Source organism: Medicago sativa, chromosome 1 (assembly GCF_051527215.1).
Source record: "Medicago sativa cultivar Bolivia chromosome 1, Bolivia_mono, whole genome shotgun sequence".
Lineage (NCBI taxonomy): Eukaryota > Viridiplantae > Streptophyta > Magnoliopsida > Fabales > Fabaceae > Medicago > Medicago sativa.
In genome coordinates, this window is record NC_140749.1 from 55,057,222 (window position 1) to 55,084,974 (window position 27,753).

A 27,753-nucleotide genomic window follows, 5' to 3' on the forward strand; every position below is an offset into this window, starting at 1 on the left:
TGAAACAGACACTCGCATTTAATCGAACCTACAATTTTGCGCTGAGTCATCTTCTTGTACTCTGTGTATGAACCTCCTCTTTCACATATCATGGAAACAAATGCACTTATTCCATTGCCACCTTTATTGGATTTACAAATGACGGTTGTAAATCCAAGCTCCCTTGCTTTCTCTCGAACCCACTCCAACAAATTGTTCCGTGTAACAAACCTTTGTTTAGTGGTAAAATGTTCTCGATGATCAATACAAACAACATTTGGATGTAAAACGAGAGGAATAGGCGAAGGAGCATCCCCTACTTTTGCATCACCTAAGGAGATATCAAGTTTCGGTGGTGGTGGTGGTGAGCGGGATCCTAGGCTTTGGCATTTCCGGGATCATCTACAACTTAAAGTGAAAGAACCGGCAACATAGTAGGATGTTCAATATCAGGTGGCAATTTAATGGAGGCATCAACATGAACATCCATTACTGAAACAGTGCGAGAGTAAGGTCAGAAAATGCAAACAGTTTCTGCACTGGTGTTGTTCAAATTATACAATCCGAACAACATTGTTAGAATTCGGATTTAATAATCTGAAACGCTCCAGTACATATTTTGTAACATCCCATACGACTTTAAGTATTGTCGACTTACTCTATAAACCAACACGAGTCTTTTCAGCGTGTTTTGTCCTCACTCGCACGCTTACCGAGGAACTTTCCAGTAGATCACCCATCCAAAGACTACTTCAAGTCATATACGCTTAACTGTGGAGTTCTTATGGAATGAGCTTCCAAAAAGAAGATGCATCTTGTTGATATAGGTAGTACCAAACAATTCTTATAATCCTTCCTTTAACCATGCAGTCTCATACCTGCACGGCCTCGGGATGCCTCTCATTGCGGTGTGATTCGGTTCGTCTAGAAGTTGCCGGGAGCCTCTCATTATCGTGCCTTAGGCACCAGTGACCACTCCCTGCCCTCATCAGCCTTGGGTGTTACAGATTTGTTGAAATGATCAAAAGGAAAGCGTCTAGAAATCAAATGAGGGAAGATTTATATACACATTACCTTCGCATTCAAACGAAAATGATGATGTTAACGCATCTTGATGACCAAATTGCTATCTCAAATCATATTTTCGCCCAAAATGGTGTGTTTCTAGAGGTGTAGGGAGTGTTTGGTGACAAAGGTGGTGAACTTCAGCTAGGTTCTGGGTTCCCTATATATAATCAAAGTTTTCAGATTATGCAATCTGAAAACTTACGCAACTTTTCCCGCTCTTTTGATTTGCAAGGTGTTCGGAATATATACAGGGTCGTCCCTAGGCATAGGCCGGGGGTGTGACGGCCTATAGGGCCCATGCCGGTAGGGGGCCCAAAAAAATTATGGTAGGGTGTAGATAGCAAAGGTCACTTAAAGGCCTCAAATATTGAAATAATGAAAGGCTGGGCTGAAACTTGTTAATGTTTTTGGCCCTTTTTGCGTGATTTGCTATATATACCCCCACATATCACAAAGAATTCTATATACACGCTCTTTATAAAAAAAATTGGTTGTTTTTAATAATGTGCCAAAAAATTTATTATCGAAGAAATTGGTGATATTTTTTTTTTTTGCCCTTTGTTCCTAATAATGTGAAAAAGTAAATACTAAAAATGTTGGTGATATTTAGTATCCAAGAATTTGGGATAACTTTATAACAAAACAAATTATATTTTAGTTGAAAATGGACCTACTAGAGAAATGAATTTTTTTTTTTAGGAAAAATTAATCTTAATCTTGTCTTTCAAAGATTCCAAAAAATTAAATTATATCATTATAATAATGTCAACTTTCTTGAATTGATTAAAAAGATTGCAAAAGTGAATTTGATAATGCAAAATCATGCAAAACGCATTCATGATCATGAAACCGAAGTGAGATGCATTTAGGATCATGTGGCCATATTGTTCTCAGGTACCAATTTTTTTTTAGATCATGAAATCGATGTGAGACACATTTAGGATCATGAGGCACATTTAGTAATGTAAACTTTTTTGGTGTTATTATTCTTAGGTGCTAAAATTTTAATATACTTCGCATGTGCTATTGTTCTCTACTTCTACGTCATTTTATTTTGTTTTAGTGTCTATGAAGTATTTGATTTATTTTCAGATATTGCCTAAGAAAAACATTTATTTGGTAGTGAAAAGCGGAAAATAAAATAAAATGAAGACTTAATAAAATTCTAAAAATGAGCTAAAAACAATTATGATGTATTATATAAGGGACCATTTTCTCATATTATACTTAAGGCCTGTAAAACTCTAGGAACAACCCTGAATATATATATTCCGAAAAACATAAAAAATATTTCGGATTATATGTTCCGAACGAACATACACCCTCCTTTTGACATTGATGCAAAGTTGGTCCGTAAGCATGCAGTTTTGGGAGTTTTCAGATTATAAAATGCAAATCAGGAGTAAAATGGGAAAAAACGCAGAGCACGTGAGAATGACATAGGGTGGGAAAAGTAATAGTTATAAATTAGGGTTATTGGTTTTATAATGTACATAACTATTGTGCTTTTTTTTTGGTGAATAAAAAACTATTGGGTCTAAACGTTGCGATCCATAACTCCTATATATATATATATATATATATATATATATATATATATATATATATATATATATATATATATATATATATATATATATATATATATATATATATAATTTAATAATCATCCTGTTCAATAGCGGTTGAACCATGACCCATGTATCACCGGTTCGATCTCCGATCCAGTTTTCAAAACATTGTCCAACCCGTTTAAATTAGATTTTGAATTTCAAATTCGAAAGTGTTTACCCTAAACAGACTTAGTAGTTAACTTAGTACCAAATGACAAACAATTGGCGGCTAACTATCCTAGTCCTAGATAGGGCTGGAAATGAGTCGAGTTGGCTCGAAAATCGACTTGAGTTCGAAACGAACTTTTTTTCGGCTCGAGTTCGATTCAATTAAAGTTCACGTGCAACTCGGTTCGGCTCGTTAGGTTCATTTGCTCGAATCACATAATTTTAAAATTTATTTTTTATTTAAAAAATTGCATATTTTAGACCTATTAATATTTAAAAAAAAATACTAAGGTAAATAGGACTACAACCATTCCACAACCGTGAAATAATAGATCCCACCTTCATATCAAAGAGTAGCAAAGCAGCTTCTTTCATATACAATTATTGTTGTATCTACCTCAAATACTTTCGATGTGGGACAAAACCAAAGTAGTGCAGCTTTGCTAAAACATCATGGCACTACAAGCAACATATTTCCATTGCTAAAAACTATCCAGGTTCACTCTGTTACCATTGTTGTTTTATATTGCTTCTATTATTTTACTATTGCTATATAATCGAGTCAGTTCATGAACCAAACAAGTCGAACTATATATAACTCAAGTTCAACTCATTTAGTTAACGAACTTAATCTTTAGTTCAAGTTTGGCTCGTTTGGTTCATGAACCAAGTTCAATGAACTAATTACCGAATGCATTAGACATCTGCATCGAAAATCATCAAAAACTATCAACAAATACTTATACCACACAAATATAGCTAGATTTCATTTCAAAATTAGATCACATTTAAAAAAAATATAAATAAATCAATTTTTTGTCACATTGAATGTGCCTTATACAAATAAAAATTCTACTAAATTGTATGTTACACCTTATTTACTCTAAAAGGAATAGCTCGTAAGGGTTGACCAATATCTCTATCACCATTTTGTAGCTTCCAATCAAAACAATTAATCAATGATCCTAACATTGTATGTAACATTCTTATAGCAAGTGGCATTCCAGGACACATTCTTCTCCCACTACCAAATGGTGTCAATTGAAAATTTTGTCCCTTGAAATTAATTTCCGAACCCAAAAACCTCTCAGGTGAAAATAAATTTGGATTATCCCAAATATTAGGGTTTCTTCCCATGGCCCATTCATTAATTAGGACTTGTGCACCTTTAGGAACAATGTATCCACGAATTTTGACATCTATCTTGGCTTTTCTTGGTAGCAAAAGTGGAGCTGATGGATGCAAACGTAATGTTTCTTTTACTATTGCTTGCAAATATGGGAGTCTAGTAATGTCTGATTCCTCAATTGGATTTCCTATACCAATTATTTGCTCAAGTTCTTCTTTGGCTTTTGACATTGCATGTGGGTTGTGGATTAGTTCTGCCATTGCTCGTTCTATTGTGTAGGAAGTTGTATCTGTCCCAGCAACAAATAAATCCTATAACAAAGTCACAAAATCTAATATAAGTATTTAATAATAACATAAAAATAGTTAAAATTAATCAAAAGAAAAAATACATATAGATTTGCAAAACAAAATTAAAAAATAATAGAATAGGGTTGGAAAGAAAACTAACAAGAAACAAATGTTTAATCTTAGTGTTGTCCATCTTTTGGGCATTCTCTTGAGAGATGTTGAGCAAATTATCTAACATGTCATCATTTGTGACATAATTTTCCTCTTCTCTTAACTTCAACCTTTTGGTGATAAAGGAATCAATGATTTGCAACATCTTTTCAACATAAGTAGCTGATATTGCCTTGATACCTTGTGGATCAAACATCTTCAAAACTGGGAAAAAATCAACCATGTTTGGTGTTCCTATTGCCCTCACAAGATTTTCAACAATATCTTTATACTCATCAGTTTCACCTGTGGAGTTAACAAAATCCATAGAGAAAAAAGTGTTTGACAAAAAGTTCAATGAAGTCTTAAAAGCAGCTCTTCCAACATCTACTGCTTCACCAGTTAAGCTGCTTCTATCAATATCACTTAAAAGCTCTTGAAGCTTCTTACACCTAAGTTCATTGCTAGCATCAAGTGTTTTGTTAGAAAACAAATGGTTTTTGCATAATTTTTTTAGGTCTCTCCAAAGATCTGAAACTGGCATAAAGGGTAAGCTAAAATGTTCATGATCAAGAACTGCTACTGCTTGAGGAATTGTTCTATCTGAGAATGAGAGATCATGGGTTTGAAGCACTTCTTGTGCTATATCTGGTGATGAAATTACTATGGTTGAAATTTGACCTAGCTTCAAATGCATTATTGGGCCATATATTTTGGAGAATTTGGCTAATGAGTATTGTGGATTTTTTCCTAATTCAAAAACATTTCGCATAATTGTAAGAGGTGATGGACCTGGTGGAAGATTGTTTTTTTGTTTTTTGGATCTAAGAATGAGTGAAATTAAGCTTATAGCAAAGTATGTTAAAAAGAGAATGAGCATTGTGGTTGCGAAATACATTTCTGGATGCATTTTAACCTACAGTAGAGAGGATATGGTATTAAGATATTTTGATATGTTGCTTTGTAAATATAACTGTGAAATTACTTGATTTATATAGACTCGTACGTCTTTCATAAAGGCAGTTGCTATAATATGCATATGTGGATAGTCAAGAGAAAATAGCATGTGCATGGAAATTTCAGTGGCTGGCTAGCTGTGAATATTGAATTCTTCGGATTAAGATAGCAAGCAAGACAATCTTTTGTTGAACTGGGTTGAGATAAATAAAATTTGGCTATAATGAGTACCGGTCACTTTCATTACTAATACCCCTTGCGTTTCTAAATACAAGTTGTAGTTGAGCACTACACACATATTAATGTACAACTTTGATGATTGCTATCATTAGTTTTCTAGAATAAAAAAATGACATTTGATATTTTGAAAATAATTTTTAAGACAAATCGGACAACATCTTATACACTAACATTTATCTTTATATTTTTGGAACAACAAGATTTTTTAAGCAATAGAAATCATCTATTTAAGTTGTAAATAACATTAAAAATAGTCATTCTTATTAAGTAAAAGTAAGTTTGTACGGGAGGAATTAACTAACTTGTGTTGAACTTCACTAACCGTTAATTGTTTTAATATTAAAAATTTGCTTCATAATAAAAAGAAACGCCAAAAACTTAAAAAGAATCGTAACTTTGTTTAGTGCAAAATGGGTCTTAAGTATATTGGTTGTTGTTGCTTAAAAAAAGTGTCTTTGTTATCTAAATAGTGACAAACTAGTACTAATATTTGGAAAAAAAAATAGTAACAAATTAGTACTAGCATGCATGATTAAACTTACAACAATAGGAAAAAAAATACTAATTATTTAACGGATTTAATTTGCGTTGTTCATGGAAATAAATGACAAAAAATTCAATATATATATATATATATATATATATATATATATATATATATATATATATATATATATATATATATGTATAGTAGTTTTCTACATTCATAGATAACTCTGAAATTCATATTAAATTGTAATGGCATCGTAGTTGTGTATGTAATTGAGACTTTTATATTTGGTTTAAATTCACACAAATGTACGGGATTGAACCTCAAGGCCAAGAACCCAAATGTATTCTATTTTGCCACTAAACTATTACAAGAATATGTCTATTGATTTTTTATATTTTATTATATATACCTATTATTTTTGGGTGCTATATAAAAGATTGTCAAACTGTAGCTCACCTTGTGCTTGCTAAGGATCGGACCTATTTAATAGTATATATTATCAAATTGCAGCGGCATGTATTTAGAAACAAATAGATTTTAAAAGATTAAATATGTCTTTTTTAATAGTGCAAAGTAAAAGATTGTGGCAACATTTGAAATGCTCGAACACAAATTTGAACTTGCAGAGTAAAAGATTGGGCAAAAACAAAATTTCGACCCTGTAAAAGTATATTTTCTACATCCTTACAAATGTATAACTTTTTGTTTTTCGTCTTTGGTATTACTTTAATCTCTGTTAAAAAATTTATATAACTTTTTATTTTCGTCCTTGTATTACTCTAATCTCTACAAGAAATTGTTCATGTTGAAATTATTTCCATGCAATATGTCTATCCTATTTATTTTAATTCTTATTTAGCCAATATAGGAGAGGCTACAAATATATGACTAAAAACAAATTCATTATTGGATATATATAAATCATGGAAAATGTTACCTAGTATCCTTAAAATATCAGTTAAAAAAATAAGTATAATAATTTTTTTTGAAATTTCTTACAAAAAAATATTTAAAAGTGTAAAAAATGTTGTGTTAATGTAAAATTTACTTCTTTTTATATTTTTAACTAATGTTCTAAAGATATTAGTTTGCATGATCATCAAACCAAGAGAAACTCATCAAGTATCAAGTCAGAGAAAAAAGAAGGGATACTTTTCAAAAAAGAAACTTGATAAGTAGGGACACTATATTGAGTCAGAGTAAAAGAAGGGATAATTTTCTTGTTTTAGAATTAGAAAGTTTAAGAAAGGATACTTTTCTTTTGGTAGAAAAAATGGCAATATTTGTCGTAAACAAAGTAGGGACCATATCGAGTCAAAAAAGGGAGCTGGGTAGGGACTAACCTCGGACACTTTTTTCAGAAGTGTAAGAATTAATATTGTTTTTCAATTTGAAGAGTGAGCAATTCATTCATTGCTGTGAGGAAATATTATCTACTCCCTTTTGATTGTATTTTTATATTTATTTTTAACATTAACTTAAATAATTTTATTATTTTTAAAATATTAGTTAAATTATCAATTAAAAAATTTGTTAAATTTCTATAAAATATGAATAATCCACAACAATAAAAGCAATATTTCTTTTCTGTGTTAACCGTCCGATTCCTAGGGAAAATGACACCTTAGTAATCTGATGGTCCTAAGTAAATTTTGACAAAGAATTGTTCCATCTAAAAATTGAACATAGATACGTTTAAAGTATTTGTGATTTGGTGAAATTCACTAACCAATTCCTCTGTGAGCTTCAGTCACATGACATTTTAACTAGGATCTCTACACAATATAGATTTTATTTTTTAATACAAAAGTAAGTTTTTAAACTCAAAATTAAAACATTACAAATGTTTCCATTCCAACTTAATTACTTGACTAAAAAAACAACTCTCACTAATTTTCCAACATCCCCACTACTAGTAATAAAAGAAATTAGTTAATCTTTTTTTTTTCTTCGTAATATGGAAAGAATGAAAGAAGAAGGGTTCACGGAACAATAAAGTGAAATATAGAGTGTCAAAAATCAAATGTCGTTTTTTTTTCTTTGAGTAAATTACACTCCTCTCCCTTCAAAGATGCTTGAATTACACTTTCCTCCCCTATTATGTTAAAATATACACTCCCGTCCCCTCTTATTCAAAACATATTATAAAACTTTTCACTCCCCTCCCTTAAGAGAAACTTGAATTACATTCCCCTCCCCCCTTATGTTAAAATCTACACTTTAATCCCTCAATATTTATTTTTTATTTCTAATAATCTAAAAAATAATAATAATCTAACACACTTCGGAAAAAATAGTATTGCGGGTCTATTTTAATATAATAAAAAATTGAATACGTATTTTTAGTTATTTTTTATTCATAATTTCATTAACATGTAGTTTTAAACCCTATTATAAAATATAAAACAACCCAAAATAAAATTAAAATATGTGAAAATTTACTAAAGACAATAAAGCATGGTTATTTAAAAGTTAATTTTATACTCTTAATTATCAAATCAATAGCAAAATATTTAAATTTAATTATCATTGACATTTAAATTATAAAAAAATGATGGTTCAAAATTAATATATATCATAAAAATATTTATTTATATTAAGGGAGGAGGTTGTAATTTAAGCATCTTAAAAGGGAGGGGAGTATAAATTTTATTTTTCAAGGGAGGGGAGTGTATATTTTAACATAAAATGGGAGGGGAGTGTAATTCAATCATTTTTTAAGGGAGGAGAGTGTAATTTACTCTTTACTTTAATAAAACGTAGCTAAAACGCTCAGTCACCTAAATTCTGAATTTGGTGGAAAAAAAGGGCAGCTTGTGTTGTGCGTGAAACATTCGTGATAAAAGTTGTCACGATATCAAGCATTACGCGTGTCGGTAATATGAATTAATTTAATTTTCCTTTTCGTGATGAAAAATATAATTTATATTGTAAGAAAAAAGTGAGAACTAATTGATAGATTTGGGTAATGGAATGAATAAATATATAAAAAAGACAAAAAAAAACAAAAAAACAAAATCTAAGTGTTGCAGACCTGATAAAGTATACTAAATCCCATATTTATGTGGGTATATATATCTTGAGCCATATTATCCCAAAACAAGGGTTCTAAGTTTGCCCCAGGTTGGTCGAGCTTAGAAAAATGCTCATTAAAACCTAGGATGCAATAGAAGTTAGTAGAAAAAATGTCCATCATAACTCCAGTGTGTTTGTTCCATTGGAAACTAACTTCCAATAACTTATGACTTTTCCATAAATTTTGGAGAGGCTAAACAACAATTATCGAAAAATAAAACAATATCTACACTATAAATATAAGTTAAGAAATACATAAAAATTAAACTCTACAACTGCCTGATAATTAATTCATATAATGAAAAATGAATTGTAATAATTTTGTTAGTTTGTGAGCTGAAATTGAAAATCAAAATAGTATGGGAAAGAGGGAGTTTGGGTTTATAATGCGAAAATTGAAAATAGTTTTGAAGAAGAGGAAGAAGAAGGGAAAATCAAAACTGTATGGAAGAGAGATAATTTGAGTTCTATTATGAGAGAAATGATATTGTGCTTGCCAATTAATGGTCACGTGGAGCATCATCTACTATTGGCCATTTGTATGGGGGCATTTTTTAGCAGTAGTGTGCACCCCAGAGTTTGAGTGGCTCAAGAAGGGTAGGATTTGATGCAATAGTGTGCTTATTATATTTGTTTATGTGTGCTTATTATATTTATTATTTATATTTGTTTATGTGTGCTTATTTGATTATGTGTGTATTTGATTTGGGATTAGTGGATTTTTAGCCTGGAAGGGTATTTTAGTCATTTTAAGATTAAGGGTATTTTGGTCATTTGATGGGTAAGGGTATTTTAGTAACTTAGAATAAAGATTATTTTAGTATTTTAAGGTGAAGAGTTATTTCTACTAAGTTAGAGGTAACTAGTGGTAATTATTTTGATGTGGTAAATAATCGATGTTTTGGCATGTTTAGCGCGTAGTAACTTTTTGGAATTTATTAGTGAGAGCTTTAAGCCCATTATGGTTTGTAGTAGCTAAACCCATTAAGGAGGAGTATATATTCATAACTCTTAAGATAATTAGGGTTAGAAAACATTTCATAACAATTGATAGAGTGACTAGAGAGAGAAAGTGTAAAGATAGAGAGAGAAGAGGAAGAACTTGGAGGAGTGCAAAGTTAGATCTAAGTAGCTAGAGGGGAGGTTGAAGTCTAAACTAGAGAAATTGAAGGTTAAAGCAAAGGGGGATAGTTCTATTCATTAAATAAGCTGGAAAACTTCTTTTCACTTTTGGGTCATAATCACTTTTGAATGAATTATGATTTTGAATGTGATTTTCGTGCTCAAGATTATGTGATAAATTTGAGTATGCGAAATTTGTTAAAATCTTGTTGTGGGTACTTAAACTTCATGGTTTAACTATGTTGAAATGATAACTTTGAAGTTTTAGTTTAAAATGTTGAAAATGAAGATGTTGTTGTTACTTGATGTTGAATTCATGATGAATATGTGATAAATGTTGTTCGGTATATGTTATGGATGTGAATTCATGAATTTGAAAGTGATATATGTGTTGTTGTTATTAAGTTGTTGTGTTTGATGAGTTTTTGTGAAAATCGGTAACAAATGTAGAAGTTTGATTTTGGTGAATTGGAGTGAATGGATGATGTTGTTGTATTGAATTAACATGAAGAGATTTTCTGTTTTGAAATCATAAGTTTTGGGTATGGGATTGTTTGGGAGAAAATCGGGTTTTGTGTAAAAAGTCGTTTTAAGCACTTTTGTGAAATAAGTCATTTTGGGGTGAGTTGAATTAAGTTGTTTTGGATTGTAAAACTATGTTCTCAAGTATAGTTTGGATGATCTAAGTGTTTGGGACGCGTTTGCAAAAACGAAATTGAAAATGAATCGAAAATCGGAATTTTACGTGCAAAAACACGAAAACGAAAAATCTGAAAAATCTGTCTGTCAGAGTAGCACGGTTGTGCGTGTTTTCACGTGGTTGGGTAGCTCAACCGTGCTTCTGTTGGCACGGCCGTGCCAACCCTTATGTGAATGAAAACCCTGATTTTTTTCACTTTTTAACTGTATTTTAAGTATACCATTGGACCCAAACACCTAAACCTGATTTAAAGGACTATAATTGGACTTCGAAGAGTGATTTAACATAGTTTAATCTTGGGTATGAAATTGGTTTTGAAACATGTTAACAATGAGAAGAACTGTGAGTTTTTGAGAAAACAAACGAACCTTGTGAAACCAAAATGCTATGATTGATTATCCTGGATGTTAGCTAATATGTAGGGATGTTATTAATGATATGTAAGAACATGGAACCCTAATTTGTTGATAAAATTGAAAATAAACGATTTTCGGGAAAAAGACGAACTTTACCGAAATTGAGTTTTATGAGTCCAAAACTTGTAAATGGATTATATTCATATGATGAAATGATGATGAATCAATGTTTGTCAAGTGAAAGATAGGTTGTTTATCTTGATGTGGTGAGTTGTCCGTCTATTAACGATTTGTGCATTCGTGAGACTATGTTGTTTCTTAGTGGTGATAATTGTTGATAATGTTTCATTTGATGTTCATGGCTTGTTGAATGCATGGATGTAAATACTTGATGATGCAATTGTGGGTTCTTTGTGAGGACATTATATGATGGAGGGGTTATATAATATAATGTTGTGATTGTCACATTGTCGGGTCTTTGCTTGTATGTCCATGCATTCATAGTCATGTCGAGTCTTTGGTGGAAAACATAACCGGAGGTAGTTATGTAATACGTAGTTGGAGGGGATTACGTATGGAATTTCGGTAAGATTACCTCTGAATCCAAAATTTGGTACCACATGCATCTAGAAATTTCTAGAACATTGCATGCATTTGAAATTGATGAAGTGTGTCATATTTGACTATGTGAGTTGGTGATTACGTGCATTGTTGGAACTTAATGAATGTTTGTGGTTAAGTGCAATTGTGAACTTATATTCATTGTTTAATTATGATAATATGATTGTTGAATAATATTGAGGTGATGGTTTATGGATGTATAATTAGTTGGGAATGTTTATGCTATACTTTATATCCTTGAATATTTACCATTTGAATATATATTATTTGTGGAATATAAATTAACCCCAGTGGTTGTTTGATTGACTGACTACCTAATTCGTATGAATTGGTAGACGTCGTGCAGAAGTGATTTGCCTTTGCTTGTGAGTATGCTTGAGGACTAGTTTTGGAGCTGCCTCGTTTCCGTTATGCTTGGAGTCTAGTTTTAGGGCTCTGATTAGGGTGTCGGTCTTTTGTCGTTTATGAGTTTTGTCACTCATTATGTTGAGATTTAGATTATATTTGGTGATGTATTATGATATATGTGACATGACTATTTTGGAGATTTTATTATGTGATGATGAGATGTTATGATAATATTCCGCGGCGAGTTTTGAAAAATTAATTATGTTAATTTTGGATTAATTAAAGATGTAGCACCTAATTAAACTCTTTGAATTAATGTATTATTTGCGTGATTTATCGTTGTGATGGTTTACGATGTTATACCTATCTTTTTTTAAAGAAATTTATCCCTTCTTTTTCTTTGACACAATATTGTGTCCATACGTCATAAGTTTCTCTTAATTTTATATATCCGACCAATAAATTTGTTTTTAGTCAACACTTGAGTTTTACACAATAAACATTAGCCATGACCAAGATTGATATTTATAATCATTAAAATAATATTTTTTTAGAGGAATATTCAGTTTAATTATTCTTTAGATCTCTATACCATTTGATATACATACCCACATAAATATGGGATTTAGTATACTCACTACAAGAAATTTAGCATTTTGAGACACTTACTCTGCGACCCTTGGTTCAAAAATGTCGCAAAGTGCACTTTTGCAACAGTTGTTGCGACCTTTGTGGTCAACAGCCGCATATTTTAAGCTAAAAAGTTACAAGGCTTTATCTGTTTCCCAAAAGAAATTATGGCTCCTCCTCAAAAACAAAAAAAAATCATTTTTGCTCAAATATTTTTATCACTACCGCTTTCCCCGTATCTCCCTCCCACAACTCAATCTCTCCCTCATTCTCACTTCTCCCGATCTGAACCCCCAAATCTCCATCTCACTCTCAAATTTGACAAACTTCACTCCAGTTCCTCGTTCACCAACTCACTCCTCTTCCTCGTTTACCTTCCTCACTCGTTCACCAACTCACTCCATTCCTCTTTCACCGGTTCGAATTTCGAAATCGAAATCGTACCCAAATTGCAAAGATTTGTATCAGTGCTGCTTCCTTTCAATCGTTATGCCTTCTCACACTCGCACACTCGTTCTCACACTCCCAACCTAGCGCACACTCTCGATTCAGATCCATAACCTAACCTAACTTTGAATCGGTCCAATCGGTGCTACAATCGGTCCAATCGGAACTCAACTCACTCAAACGGAACTAAACTCACTCAATCGGAGCTCAATCTCAGAATCTTCTCACTCAATCGGAAAAGGAGTGTTCATGATGCTCTTAATCTAAGTAAGATCGATTTTGTTCTTAACCTAAAGCCCAATTGTGATGATTTTTTTCTCTGTTTTTGACTTTGTTTAAATTTGTGAATTTTGATTAGAATTTATTTTGGAGAGATATTAGTGTTTTCGTTGCACTGGGTTTCATGTATTTTACTGTTGATATATTGTTCTGCTAGGTTCACTTTCAATTCTATTATGTGCAACAGATTCTTATGGAGATTGAGAGCGGAGAGTAAAAATTATAGTCAAGATAATTAAACACTGATAGGCCAAACCGCAAGTGCACGGTCTATCGAAGTAATAGTAGTAAAAGAGTATCGTTCCGCTAGGGAGTTGTTCAATCTAATTAACTTTAAAAGAATGATTAGAGGAGAAGAAAAGTTATAAAAAGGGAGGTTTAGTTGTTGAAGGTAAATAACAATAATAATAAAAGAGCCTTGGGATCATTGGTTTGTCATAACAACGAATCCTTCACAATCAAGCCTTAAACTTTATAATTCTACGTTATTCTTAATTTCTAAAGACAAGTTTCTCTTTAGCGTATCAAAGCTTCTCTCGAAGTCAGTGAGTGTATCCCTCCAACAACCACACTTATTCTCATGGGTGATTGCCTTTGGGACCCTTGAAGATCGAAACTTTATATGTCTCAAGGTTTGCTAGACTATTCTCATGTTTCGCAAACCTTGTCTAAATTCACTTGTTCGAATATCAAAGCTCCGCGTTCGCTTTATGAATTGATATTTGAGATGATGAATTAACGATTATCAAACCCTCCGCGTTCGCTTCCACAGTTTGATAATAGTTACAATAAAAGAAAAGAAAAGAATCTTTATTAAAATAATTGTACTGAAATATTCTAAAAAGAGGTGAATGTTTATGATGGAGTGCTCCTCTATTTATAGCTTTACAATTGACTTAAAATCTAAGCAACTATAAGGGCTAATCAGTAAAACTACAACAGAGTAACTTGGGCTTGAATGTTGGCACGGGCCGTGCCAAGCTTCTGACTTTGTGGAGACATATTTTTGTCTCTGTATCTTCGTATTTTCGCACTGTATTTGCTCCAGTCCTCTTTCTTTTGCTCCAAGACACCTTCCACCATATATTCGTTACTAAAATAAAATAAAATGCAATTTGAAGTAAAAGATTCAAAAAGGAAATAAATTTGCAATAAAATAAAATAAAATCTAAATAAAACTAAACTAAATAATATATTAAAATAGACTAAATTATGACTCATCAAACTCCCCCACACTTGAATCTTTGCTTGTCCTCAAGCAAAAGGCAATGGACAAAGCAGCAACAAAAAGATTAATTATGGCAATGCAATTGAAAACAACATGTCTCTTTGAAGGTTTTGTTTCAAGTACACTAATCACAATTTCAAACATTCCTCGTGAACCTATTCAACCCAACATCAAGTCTTAAGTGAGTGTGTGTGTGCAGTCCAACCTTTTTCTTGCTCCTGTATAAGACATATATTATGAGGAACAAGTTCTATCCTTAATGCTAAAGTAACCGAGAAAAGTCCTTTCTTCATTTCATATAAGAGTGATGGGAATTTGGTTAAAATTAAATTAAATTAACAATTTAAGCACAAAGGGGCTGCAGGTGCTTAGGGGCTATCTATCCTCATAGGAGGTCTTTTTGGATGTAATTGTCCTTTCCCCTAGATTCAAAATCACCCTAACCAGTGCTGCCAAATTTTTTATTTCATCTCCGCGTAGGAAGTCTTTTTGGATGTAATTGTCCTTTCTCCATAGCATTGATGAATTGAATTGGAACTTAAGCTCAAATTAGAGAGTCACCACCATAATTAGGAAGTTATGGATTGTCCTTTCCCCCATATGTTGGTGCCATTCTCCCGCCCCATTTTACTTTTAACAATTAAGAGAATATAACAATAAGGCACAATTGATTAATTTCCCACACAAACTTATACTACTTTTACTGTAAAGACTTTTAAAGGTCTAAGTTAACACTAAAGATAGAACGTGCTCCTTAAAATACCTACTCATACATTTACTCAAAGATTGCAACCGGGTGCTTTTCTCATTGGAGAATTTTCACAATAAAACAAGATGTGGGTATAGCAGGAACACAAGAAACACAAGAAATCATTTTTATGTACAAGAGACAGCCTTTAAAGAAGAGACAAAACAAAATTTTATGTCATATTTTACATTAAAAACAAGCTACTTAATCATGCCTTTCAATATAAACACAAAACAAAAGAATAAAGTTCAAGGGAGTTTGGAAACACTACGACTCTAGACACTTTATTAGCCTCCCCCCCTCCCCCCCCCCACCCCCCCCCCCCTACACACACACACACACATGTAACACCCTATTTCTATTAAGCGGTAAAACGCGCGAATATATCAGAAATATTCTAGAAATAGATGTTACGTCTCCGAATAAACCACAATCATACATGCATAAAGATCATGTTACACAACATAGCAGCGGAACAAACAGATAAATTCATAAAAATCTCTGGATCTCCAAACATAATACAAATGTATTCTCCAAATCTCAAATAACAGAATATCTCCACAACTCCCAAAATACAAAGTCAAATAAACAACATGCAAAGACTATCCTAGATCAGAGCCCTAATCTAGACACTTGCATGAAAAAGAGGAACTCCACTCCTCGGCATCAACAAGCAACAACTAAGCATCCTGCACTCCATCTACCCGTCCATACAGAAAGGTAGGTGGTAAACCACTGAGGGTTAGCATTACATCATCATAATCCACGAAAAACATTTATTATGAACATTGGAAATGAAAGGATATATTCAAGAATAGCAATTCATACATATTATTCACAAGTAATCTCAACTCATGCATATTATCATTTCAAGTTCATCTCAACAAGTGTATCATACACATATACCATTTCACCTTGTCAATCAACAATTAACAATCAATAATCCAATTCACAAGTACAGTTATCAAAACTATCATCAAACACCTTGCAAATGCAATTCAATCGACCAACAGTTGATGCAATGATTCTAGACTCATCTAGATGCATGTGGTACCAAATCAGCTCAAGGTCGTCACCTTCGATGCAACAAAAACATCGTACTCACCTCAATTGGATATAAAATCCGCCACCATCAGTCTTGGATATAAAATCCACCACCATCAGTCATGAATGCATGAACATATGACTCAACTACAAATGCATATGTTCACACAAACAATAATCACCTCACCATCACCAATACATGTATATATGCAATCATCAATAATTCACCACCAATATATCATATATACAATCACCAACAACATTCAAAAATCACACAACATAAAGTTGTCACATAATTACACCACCAATCATTTTCACATAACATATAACAATTCTCCATAAAGGATTCACAATCAATTGGTTCTCAAAAGTCATCTTTAGTCAAGTTCGTCTCTCAAAATCACAACAATTAAATTAATTGAACATTTAAGTCAAAACCAAGTAAACAAGTTCCAATGCCTCAACTAAGCATACCTCTAGACCACATATGAGTGCAATAGAGGATACCTTGGCGTTTCACCGGCCAAATACGACGAATTCTTGAAAAACTCAAAGTTCGTCTCATTTTATCACTTTCCCAAAATTTTCCATTTTCAAAGAAAAACAAGTTCAAACTTGATGAAACCAATCACAACCATTTTTAGAAATCATATAAACATTATACAACTCTAATCCCACTGCAATTTCCGGAGAAAAACGAGTTTTCGGAAAAAAATCGACGTTTAGATCGTTTTTATAAAAGTTAGACGATTTTCACAAATCCAAGTCCAAACAATTTCAAATCATGTTCCAGTAGGATTATAGGTATAAACAGAGGTTAATTAAGTCCAAAGAAACATTTTAGAAGTATCGGATTAGTCCCCAAGTGCACGAAACGAAAAATCAAAAGTGGCTAAACCTGTGCAGGTTCGCTTAAGCGAAGGCACAGTTCGCTTGAGCAAACTCAAGTCAGAACCTACATGCTGGTTCGCTTACGCGTTCGCTTAGAGTTCGCTTAAGCGAAACATCACAGTTCTGCAGCAAAAATATTACGGGTTCCAACCCTTTTCAGCCCAAATTCCAATTTTCAATCCCCCAATTCACCAAAACAAGTTCCAGAAAGTGTTTATAGGTCAATATAAGTTCAATACACTTAAACACATACAAGTTTTGGAATTAAAGCATCAACATAACAAAATTCACCAAATAATCATCACTTCTTCAACTTTCAACAACAATACAAAATCTCTTCATCAATTCATCAATCTTGATACCCAAAACACCAATTCAACAACAACATATTCCAAATCAATAACAACAACCAATGAACACAAATTCATGCATAATTCAACACCACAACATCAATTCTTATCAAACTTGCTCAAGAACACAAAGCACCAACAACTATGCAATTAAACATGTTAATTCACATACTAACATACAATTATCTTATAAATCATGTTCTCAAACATAACAACAACAATCATGCACGAATTTACAACAATTAGATTCAATTCATCAATTTCACAAAAATGGGTAAAGAGAAAAAGTTATGAATTATGGTTGAAATCTAACCCTCTTACCTCTAACGCCAAGATTCTGTAACCCAAGCCTCAATTTTGCTCCTAGATGTTGAATCCCCTCTTTGCCTTCTAACCCTTGTTGTTGTTGTTGCCTCTAGTCTCTATCTCTTCTCTTCCCAAATGAAATGAAATGAATAATGTTTGTAAAACCTAGTGTTACCAACAACTAGAGTTTATATACTAGCTCTACTCAATTGGGCTTATCTCTTAAACCTTAATGGGCCTAACCCATTTCTATTCTAACACCCAAAATGTCACTACTCACTTAATGGTAAATTATAACACTAACGGTCACTTAATGGTAATTAAAATAATTACTACACCCTCTCTAGTAACTTGGTAAAATAATACTCCTACTAAACATTAAAAATAATCCTCATCCAAAATTACAAAATTACCCCTACTCTCAAAATGACCAAAATGCCCTTAAGTCCAAAATGACTAAAATACCCTTCTACACCGAATTCTACAATTCCCAACCAAAAATACACACAGAGGCAAATAATCACATAAGAGCACATATATCACACATAAATAAATAATAAAATAAAAACTAACGAAAATCGGGCTGTTACAACACACACATAGGGGAAGCATTGTCCTCAATGATTCAAAAGAAAAAGAAAATTAAAAGAGAAGAAGAAGGAGAAGGAGAAAGAGAAGAAGTAGAAGAGAGGAGGAAGAGGGGAGGAAAAGGAAGAAGAGATGAGGGAAGAGAGGAAGAGGAAAGCTCACAATTTATTGAGGTCCATAAAGAGGACCTTGGAGATTGAATTGGTGCATCATCCTCCGGAGCATTTCTTTGTTTTCTTCCGACAAGCGGTTGCCCCTTCGGACTTCATTTCTTAGCCCCAAAAGTTTTACACCTTGCCTTTGTTGCTCGGTGTTTATCCTCTCGACCTCAGTTCGCATCCATGCCCATCTTTCATCGTTATTTAGCTCTCCTGCTTCATTGTCATGGTGCTCTCCCTCGTGGTGCAAGTTGGCACCTTCTCCTTCATCATGGTGCTCATGTACCTGCTCATTATCAACATACAACAAATTTTCCTCCACCTCGGTGTTAGTCCGAGATGGGTTAGGGAGAAAAAATAGAATAGGTACATTGAGTTTAAGGGCATAACGCATGGGTGGATGAAGTTTGATGAAATTCATTGCAATGAGGGTTTCTATGTTCAACCTATTGTTTCCCTCAATTTTGTTTATCCCCTCATCTTCACCCACTCCGAATTGTCTAGCTATGTATGTGATAATTCCACCCACCACTATCTCTCCCTTTCCGGCAGGCCTAGTACCTACATGGTCAAGGTAGTCAAGCAAATAGAAACAAGTATTCACGGGGTGGTTATAAAGCATTGCCCATAACATGAAGAGTTCATCCGTCCTTGTGTTCCCTAACTCGGTTCTACCCCAAATAGTGCAAGCCATAACCCTCTGAAGGTACCTAAGCACGGGATTATGAATGTTACTAGCTTTGTTGGATCTAGAGACAAATTGCCTAAGGCCGGTGATACGCTCCCAAAAGACGGCGGGTTGATAGTCAACCAGCTTCAAACTTTGATCCCAAGAATCATGTATATACCCCTCATTTGCAAAGCCTAAAGCTTCACAAAAGTGCTGAAGAGATATATCATAATCAACATTCATTAGCCGGAAAGCAACTCTATAGTTAGGGTTATCGTAGTTCAACCTATCCTTAGTGAAATTAATAGAACTTAGAAACTCATAGGTGAAGTTCTCATAACCTCTCATAGGTCTCAACATCTCTATCCAACCTAGGTTTCCTAACAACCTATAAACATCATTCCTAATCCCTAGCACATTCAAACTATAAGAATCAGGATACCTAGATAGATGCAAGGATTTAGAAGTTAGAATTTTATACCTATCCCTTTGCTTGTTGTCTTTGAACTTGATTCCATGATTCTTTTCTTTTGCTTGCTTCTTTGAGGGAGGTCCTCCGGAAGAGCTTGCTGGTTCCTTACCACTTCTTCTTGAAGCCATTGACCTTGGGTGTGGGTTGGTTTGAAGGTTTAGGGTTTTAGAAGATTTTTGGTGGAAAGGATTGGTTTAGGGTTGGGGTTTATGTTTTAGTAAGGTTTATGAGTTGGTTATGGAGATTGGTTAAGAATTTGTTTTGAATGATTAGGGTTTTGTTGAATTATGGGTTTGGGTGGATGAAAGGTGTTTTTGATTGGTGGTTTGTGTTTTGAATGAAGTTTGTGATTGATTTGTGGAAGAATTGGATGGATATGGTGGAGTTTTGATGAAGATATGAAGGTTTGAGGTTTGATGGTTATGGAGGTTTTAGAGAGAAGTTTGAAGGTAGAGGGAGGTTTGTGTTTAAGAATGAAGGAAGAAGAAAAATTTTGTGTTATAGGATGTGTAGAGATCGGGCACGGCCGTGCCAACCTTGGCACGGGCCGTGCCAACATTCTGGACTTTGGCTACCTTTTGTGTTGTAACATCTGGCACGGCCGTGCCAACCTTCTGGTCCTGGGGGCTTCAAAATTTTCAGTTTTTCTCGAATCACACTTGGACAATTACCTACAAAACACTTAAACAAAACAAAAGCAATTAAATGCGTGGGTTGCCTCCCACGAAGCGCTCTTTTAGTGTCATTAGCTTGACGGTTAGAAAGGGTCCTTAGAATGGATCTAAGATATCATATTGTGTAGATGACGCTATAAAACGTTCTTTCACAACATGATCTTTAAGCATGCATCAAGAGTAAAGAGCAGGACATTTCATAACATTTTCCAACTCAAAGCCGACCATTGTATCACTCACTTGAAAGACTATCCTACCAAGTTTAACATCAAAAAGAGCTCCCGCAGTGGCGAGGAAAGGTCTACCTAGGATTATAGGGACGTCTTCGTCCTCTTCAACGTCAATGACTACAAAATCGGTTGGGATGTATATCCCTTCTATCTTAACAGGTATGTCCTCAACAAATCCTACTGGTTTCATGGTAGAACGATCGGCTAAGTTTAACTCTATCTCGGTAGGTTTCAACTCTCCTATTCCCATCCACTTAAAGAGGGCCAAAGGTAACAAACTAACGCTAGCTCCTAAGTCACACAAGGCATTGTCAACGGTCTCACTCCCAATCATACAAGGTATGGCAAAACTACCTGGATCTCTAAGCTTAGGGGGTGTCTTCTGGATGATTGCACTAGTGTCCTTAGCCAAAGTTATTGTCTCACTATGCTCTATAGCTCTTTTCTTTGAAAAAATTTCCTTTAAAAACTTGGCATATAGAGGCATCCTAGACAAAGCTTCTGCAAAAGGAAGTTTAATGCAAATCTTCCTAAGTATGTTAACAAATTTTTCAAACTTACCCTCCAATTTAAGCTTAGCAATATCTAATGGGGATGGAGTTTGGGTCTTATCAAGCGGTTTCTCACTTTCTATCTCAGTTTTCTCACCTAAAAGCTTGACATTTTCTTCCTCAATGTTTTGAACCTTAGCAATAGTATCTCCTAACTTACTACCCCCAAAAGATATGACATTAACATGAGCTTTAGGGTTGGCTTTGGTTTGACCAGGAAAGACTCCCGGTGCTTGAGAAAGAGTGGACACTTGTTGGGCTATTTGGGAGATTTGTGTTTCAAGCATTTTAGAATGAGTAGAGATAGAATCAACCTTGGTATTGAGTTTGGAAAAAGAATCGTTCAGAAATCCAGTTTGGTTTTTAAGTTCTTGAAGTTGTTTATTTTGGTTGGCAATAGAATTTTCCAACAAAATTTCCAAATTGGATTTCTGAGCGAACCTCTGGTTGTTTGCATAGCCAGGTGGTGCTACTTGTCCATAGGGATTTTGATTTTTGTAAAAATTTTGATTTTGTCTCATCCCTTGGTTATATTGAGCATAGTTCATTTGCTCAACACCATTGATAGCACTACCTAGTTGACAATCAACACCAACATGACCAGTTATACCACAGATTTCACAAGAAGAAGGAGTAGAAGCAGAATTGATGGCACTAACATTGAATTTTTCAAATTTCTCTGTTAATGCATCAATTTTAGAAGCAAGGTGGTCATAGTTAGAGACTTCATACATACCTGCCTCCTTTTTGGAGGATGAAGAACTAGTGATGGCTCTCTCGTTGGTCCATTTGTAATGATTCTGAGCCATGTCTTCAATCAAGGCGTATGTCTATGTGTAGTTTTTGTTCATTAGAGCTCCACCTGCAGCTGCATCGACAGACATCTTAGTGGTATAAGACAAGCCATTATAAAAGGTGTGGACTATGAGCCAACTCTCTAGACCATGGTGGGGACCAAGTCTAAGCATTTCTTTGAAACACTTCCACGCATCATAGAGAGACTCCCCATCTTTTTGATAGAACCGAGTAATTTGGTCCCTAAGTTTAGCAGTTTTGGATGGGGGAAAGAATCAGGCAAGGAATGCTTGCCTCATTTGATCCCATGAAGTAATGGAACCGACTTCGAGGAAATGGAACCAAGCGCTAGCTCTATCCCTTAAGGAAAAGGGAAAGAGATGAAGTCTTACGACCTCTTGGTTCTCCTTTATGGTTCCACTAATTCGTAGGAAAACAGCGATGTGAAGATTGGGATCCTCGGTGGGGGATCCCGAAAATTGGTGTTGCTGCACCAAGTTAAGTAGGGCAGGCTTGATTTCAAAATTGTCATCCTCAACCGTTGGGTACACAATAATAGATGTGGCTCAGCCGTAGACGGCGTTGCATACTCTTTGAGAGTGCGATTAGCCATGGCGGTATTATTTTGTGCCTCTCTCCTCCTTCTATGTAAGAACCTTTCGATCTCGGGTATGAATACCGCTCGATTTCTAGTTCTTCGCATAAAAGGTTGAGAACCCAAGAAGTTAACAGTAACAGAAAGAAAAGAAAAATAAAAGAAAAATAAAAGAATAGAAAAAGAAAGAAAATTCTAATCAAAAAAGAAAAAGTTAATTAAATTAGTTAACTCCCCGGCAACGGCGCCAAAAACTTGATAGGCCAAACCGCAAGTGCACGATCTATCGAAGTAATAGTAGTAAAAGAGTATCGTTCCGCTAGGGAGTTGTTCAATCTAATTAACTTTAAAAGAATGATTAGAGGAGAAGAAAAGTTATAAAAAGGGAGGTTTAGTTGCTGAAGGTAAATAACAATAATAATAAAAGAGCCTTGGGATCATTGGTTTGTCATAACAACGAATCCTTCACAATCAAGCCTTAAACTTTATAATTCTACGTTATTCTTAATTTCTAAAGACAAGTTTCTCTTTAGCGTATCAAAGCTTCTCTCAAAGTTAGTGAGTGTATCCCTCCAACAACCACACCTATTCTCATGGGTGATTGCCTTTGGGACCCTTGAAGATCGAAACTTTATATGTCTCAAGGTTTGTTAGACTATTCTCATGTTTCGCAAACCTAGTCTAAATTCACTTGTTCGAATATCAAAGCTCCGCGTTCGCTTTATGTATTGATATTTAAGATGATGAATTAACGATTATCAAACCCTCCGCGTCCGCTTCCACAGTTTGATAATAGTTACAATAAAATAAATTGCGAGAAAGTAAAGAAAAGAAAAGAATCTTTATTAAAATAATTGTACTGAAATATTCTAAAAAGAGGTGAATGTTTATGATGGAGTGCTCCTCTATTTTTAGCTTTACAATTGACTTAAAATCTAAGCAACTATAAGGGGTAATCAGTAAAACTAGAACAGAGTAACTTGGGCTTGAAGAAAAGCAGCAAAAGAGCATCCTGGAGGGTGGCACGACCGTGCCACATGTTGGCACGGGCCGTGCCAAGCTTTTGACTTTGTGGAGACATATTTTTGTCTCCGTATCTTCGTATTTTTGCACTGTATTTGCTACAGTCCTCTTTCTTTTGCTCCAAGACACCTTCCACCATATATTCGTTACTAAAATAAAATAAAATGCAATTTGAAGTAAAAGATTCAAAAAGGAAATAAATTTGCAATAAAATAAAATCAAATCTAAATAAAACTAAACTAAATAATATATTAAAATAGACTAAATTATGACTCATCAAACACCATGAGGTAATTTTATCTTCTGTTTTTTAGATATGTTTTTGATCTATGATAATAGGCAATGATTATCACTTTTTACTTTTATTAGAATTGGAATAAATCATATCTGTCAACATTTCACAATGTAATACTATAGTTGTAACTTTTGTTAGTAGCACTTGCCACTTTCGGAAATTGCTGCATTTGGAACTTGCTTCAAGGGCCAAGGAATTGAGTTACTCTGTTTGCAGTTTTTGATGAGAAAGGTTTACTCTTTCTTTAATCATGATGTCGTTGTTACTGCATTGTTAAATTTAATTGTGATTTTAGCTTTTTTGCTTTTGGTTTAATTGACTAGATTTGGCACTAATATGATCACCTTTGCATAACAATATTAGTTTGACTTTCAATGGATTAGCTTTGGTTTTCAATAGATTTGGCATTAATATTGAGATGTCTCATTTATTTAGCTTTATTGCACTATTCCATAGATTATGTTAGTCTCCAAAAAATCCCAATGGCATTTTGAGGGAAATAATTTTGAAGCTTTCTTGGGAAGCCATGAGCCACTATCATCACCATAATGGGTGTGATTAACTATTATGAAATATATGTCCATTAGATCAAAATTTGCACAACAAGTAATGTCTATGTTATGATAAAATAGTGTGCAAATAAATAAACTTTACATAAATTGATAAAGATTGTCTTTTGAGAAAATAGTGATAGTTTTGGTGGACTTTGTCGAGGTGGTTTCTGTTTTTTGTGGTGTGCTCTCGAGGGGCAGCAGGTTGTGTAGTACCTCTGTGTTGGCTACGCGAGGTTGCTGCTATTTTAGGTAGCATGTTTTTGGGTTTGTCACTAGGAACTGTTGTCCTGTTGATGTTTTAGGGGCTGCACTGTAACATCCCAGACTGCTTACAGGATTGCCGACTAACCCCACAAACCAACACGAGTCTTTTCAGCATGCTTTGTCCTCACTCACATGCTCACCGGGAAACTTCCCGGTAGGTCACCCATCCTAGTACTACTCCAAGCCAAGCACGCTTAACTGTGGAGTTCCTATGGATTGAGCTCCCGAAAAGAAGATGCATCTTGTTGATATGGGTAGTACCTAACAATTCTTATAAGCCTTCCTTCAACCATGTAGTCCCATACCTACACGGCCTCTGGATCCCTCTCATTCCGATGTGTTTCGGTTCCTACTATTGTCGTGGGGGTCCCTTGCGGCTTAAACCGTTCCCCTTAGGTCGGGAACCTTTCGTATCCACCTAGCGGGATATCGAAAGCCACGACGTGGGTGTTACATGCCCACCAGCTTCCGCCTGGTTCGTCCCCGAACCACACCGTACTGGGAGAGGTCTGCTCTGATACCAAGTGTAACATCCCAGACTGCTTACAGGATTGCCGATTAACCCCACAAACCAACACGAGTCTTTTCAGCATGCTTTGTCCTCACTCACATGCTTACCGGGAAACTTCCCGGTAGGTCACCCATCCTAGTACTACTCCAAGCCAAGCACGCTTAACTGTGGAGTTCCTATGGATTGAGCTCCCGAAAAGAAGATGCATCTTGTTGATATGGGTAGTACCTAACAATTCTTATAAGCCTTCCTTCAACCATGTAGTCCCATACCTACACGGCCTCCGGATCCCTCTCATTCCGATGTGTTTCGGTTCCTACTATTGTCGTGGGGGTCCCTTGCGGCTTAAACCGTTCCCCTTAGGTCGGGAACCTTTCGTATCCACCTAGCGGGATATCGAAAGCCACGACGTGGGTGTTACATGCACCTCTTTTGTTTTGTGCCTAGCCTTTTTCTTTTGTTTTTTGTCTGTAATCATGAGGCAGGGTATGCGTTTGGTTTGTGTTTTATAGGGTCCTGATGTTGTTTATAGCTCACTGGTGTCCTATTTAATGTATACCTTAGACTCATTTTTAAGTGAAATGATGCAGATCTATAGGGGGCGCCTCTATGTGGTTATTTAGAGGTATTTGGTGTTTGTTTTTCCTTGGTTGTTGTTATGGTCATCCGCATATATACAGTTTTGAGTTTGTAATCATTGCTTCTTTTTTGTTTATTTATATTGTTCATGTTGCAATCTAGATTAGCTAACATAGTTGTTACATGGGCATGAAAGATTGGATTCAAAGGTCAGGTGTAGTGGTCTGGATGTGGCTTTGAGGCTGATCTGTTTTGTTGGTTATAGGCGTTATAGTTGAAGTATAAGCTTTCATCGCTCCCACATGTTAGATTTGATTTTCAGCTACTGGTATGTTTTACACTTTTGGGCTAATTCAAGTAGAATTCGAGTTTTTACAATGGTTTGCAAATCACATTCAATATTCTTCGACTTTATTTGTGCTTATGATATCTAATGTGTCTCAACTGATTTGCTCTGCTATTTTAATTGTACATTGACGCAATCTTCTTAATTCATTCGTTGTTTCTGTTTTACTCTTCTCATTACCCACTTCCAATGAAGACTAGATTTCAATTATGCATCATTGTTGTGGCTTATAGCTGGAGAAAATAACATGTGAATATATGCTATTATAAATAGGATAAACGTATGATACAATTACACGATGCTATCAGTGATATAACTATATCCAGATAAGCATTGATAATAATTGACATATAAATGAGTGTGCTGCCTATATAATAGGGTTAAGTAGCGGATTTATAGTTTATCTGTGTTATTCTGCAAGTTTAATTTCTGCTATTTAGGACCAGAATTTGAAACGTGACAACACCAACAAACACGTTTCAACTGTGTTATCATCCAAACTAACATCACCAATATTGAATAATCAGTATCATGTTTATAACGTAAGTTTATATCTGCTATAAACTCAATAAAAGGACAATTGCTCAATTGAGAGCGCGTCATCCAATATAGGCTCTAAAGTTATAAGGTCTGGACAATTCAAAGAATATATATGTGAATGTGATCCACTTCACACTTTATATCATTGTTTATGAAGTTTTTCGTATTTTGTTTAGAGGATAAGTAGAAGGAGAATCCATTCTAAATATCCATGTTTATGTAGTTTATAAACATTCAGTCAATTTTCTACTGATTTTAAACATGGAACTGATTTCGTGTAAAACAAACCATAATCACTTCTAGAATACCAAACCAATTGTTTTACTATAAAAGGGAAGGCCTTCTAGTAAGGGGACATAATGTGTGTGTGTGTGTTAGTTAAGGCACATTTTATGTGATGGTCTTGCTAATTTTCGATTTCAGATTGCTATATCTGTTCAGCAGATAATAATGTATGAGATTTCATGTTGGATCAATTTGAGTTGTTGATATAGCATAAGGTGTTTCTTTGTTGCTGTATATCTTGTATTCTGTAAATCATTTTTTCATTCTAATGCATGAACTAAACTTCCTGTTTCTTGCTTGGGTTTTTTCTTTTTTCAAAGTAAAAGGTAGCCTATATCTCTATACCCCCTATTTCCTTGCAGATAATTCCCTGACTTAGCTTTCGTGTTCC

The 27,753-nt window shown here is 34.4% G+C and overlaps 1 protein-coding gene, 1 long non-coding RNA gene and 1 other non-coding gene across 3 annotated transcripts; 1 reads left to right on the forward strand and 2 right to left on the reverse strand.

Moving 5' to 3' along the window:
• Window positions 1-3,663: 3,663 nt before the first annotated feature.
• On the reverse strand, window positions 3,664-5,347 carry LOC146955503 (cytochrome P450 76T24-like). The gene is made up of 2 exons (XM_085721820.1): window positions 4,408-5,347; window positions 3,664-4,268 (listed from the first exon to the last, which is right to left on the reverse strand). Exons 1-2 carry the CDS (start codon window positions 5,305-5,307, stop codon window positions 3,696-3,698), a joined length of 1,473 nt encoding a protein of 490 aa, XP_085577946.1. The 5' UTR covers window positions 5,308-5,347; the 3' UTR covers window positions 3,664-3,695.
• A 10,761-nt stretch (window positions 5,348-16,108) lies between these two features.
• On the reverse strand, window positions 16,109-18,361 carry LOC146955504 (uncharacterized). The gene is made up of 2 exons (XR_015010853.1): window positions 18,248-18,361; window positions 16,109-16,341 (listed from the first exon to the last, which is right to left on the reverse strand). It is a non-coding gene; the product is annotated as an uncharacterized LOC146955504 (long non-coding RNA).
• Window positions 18,362-22,514: 4,153 nt separating this feature from the next.
• Window positions 22,515-22,621, forward strand: LOC146955505 (small nucleolar RNA R71). Its single transcript, XR_015025168.1, has one exon. It is a non-coding gene; the product is annotated as a small nucleolar RNA R71 (small nucleolar RNA).
• The last annotated feature ends 5,132 nt before the right edge of the window (window positions 22,622-27,753 follow it).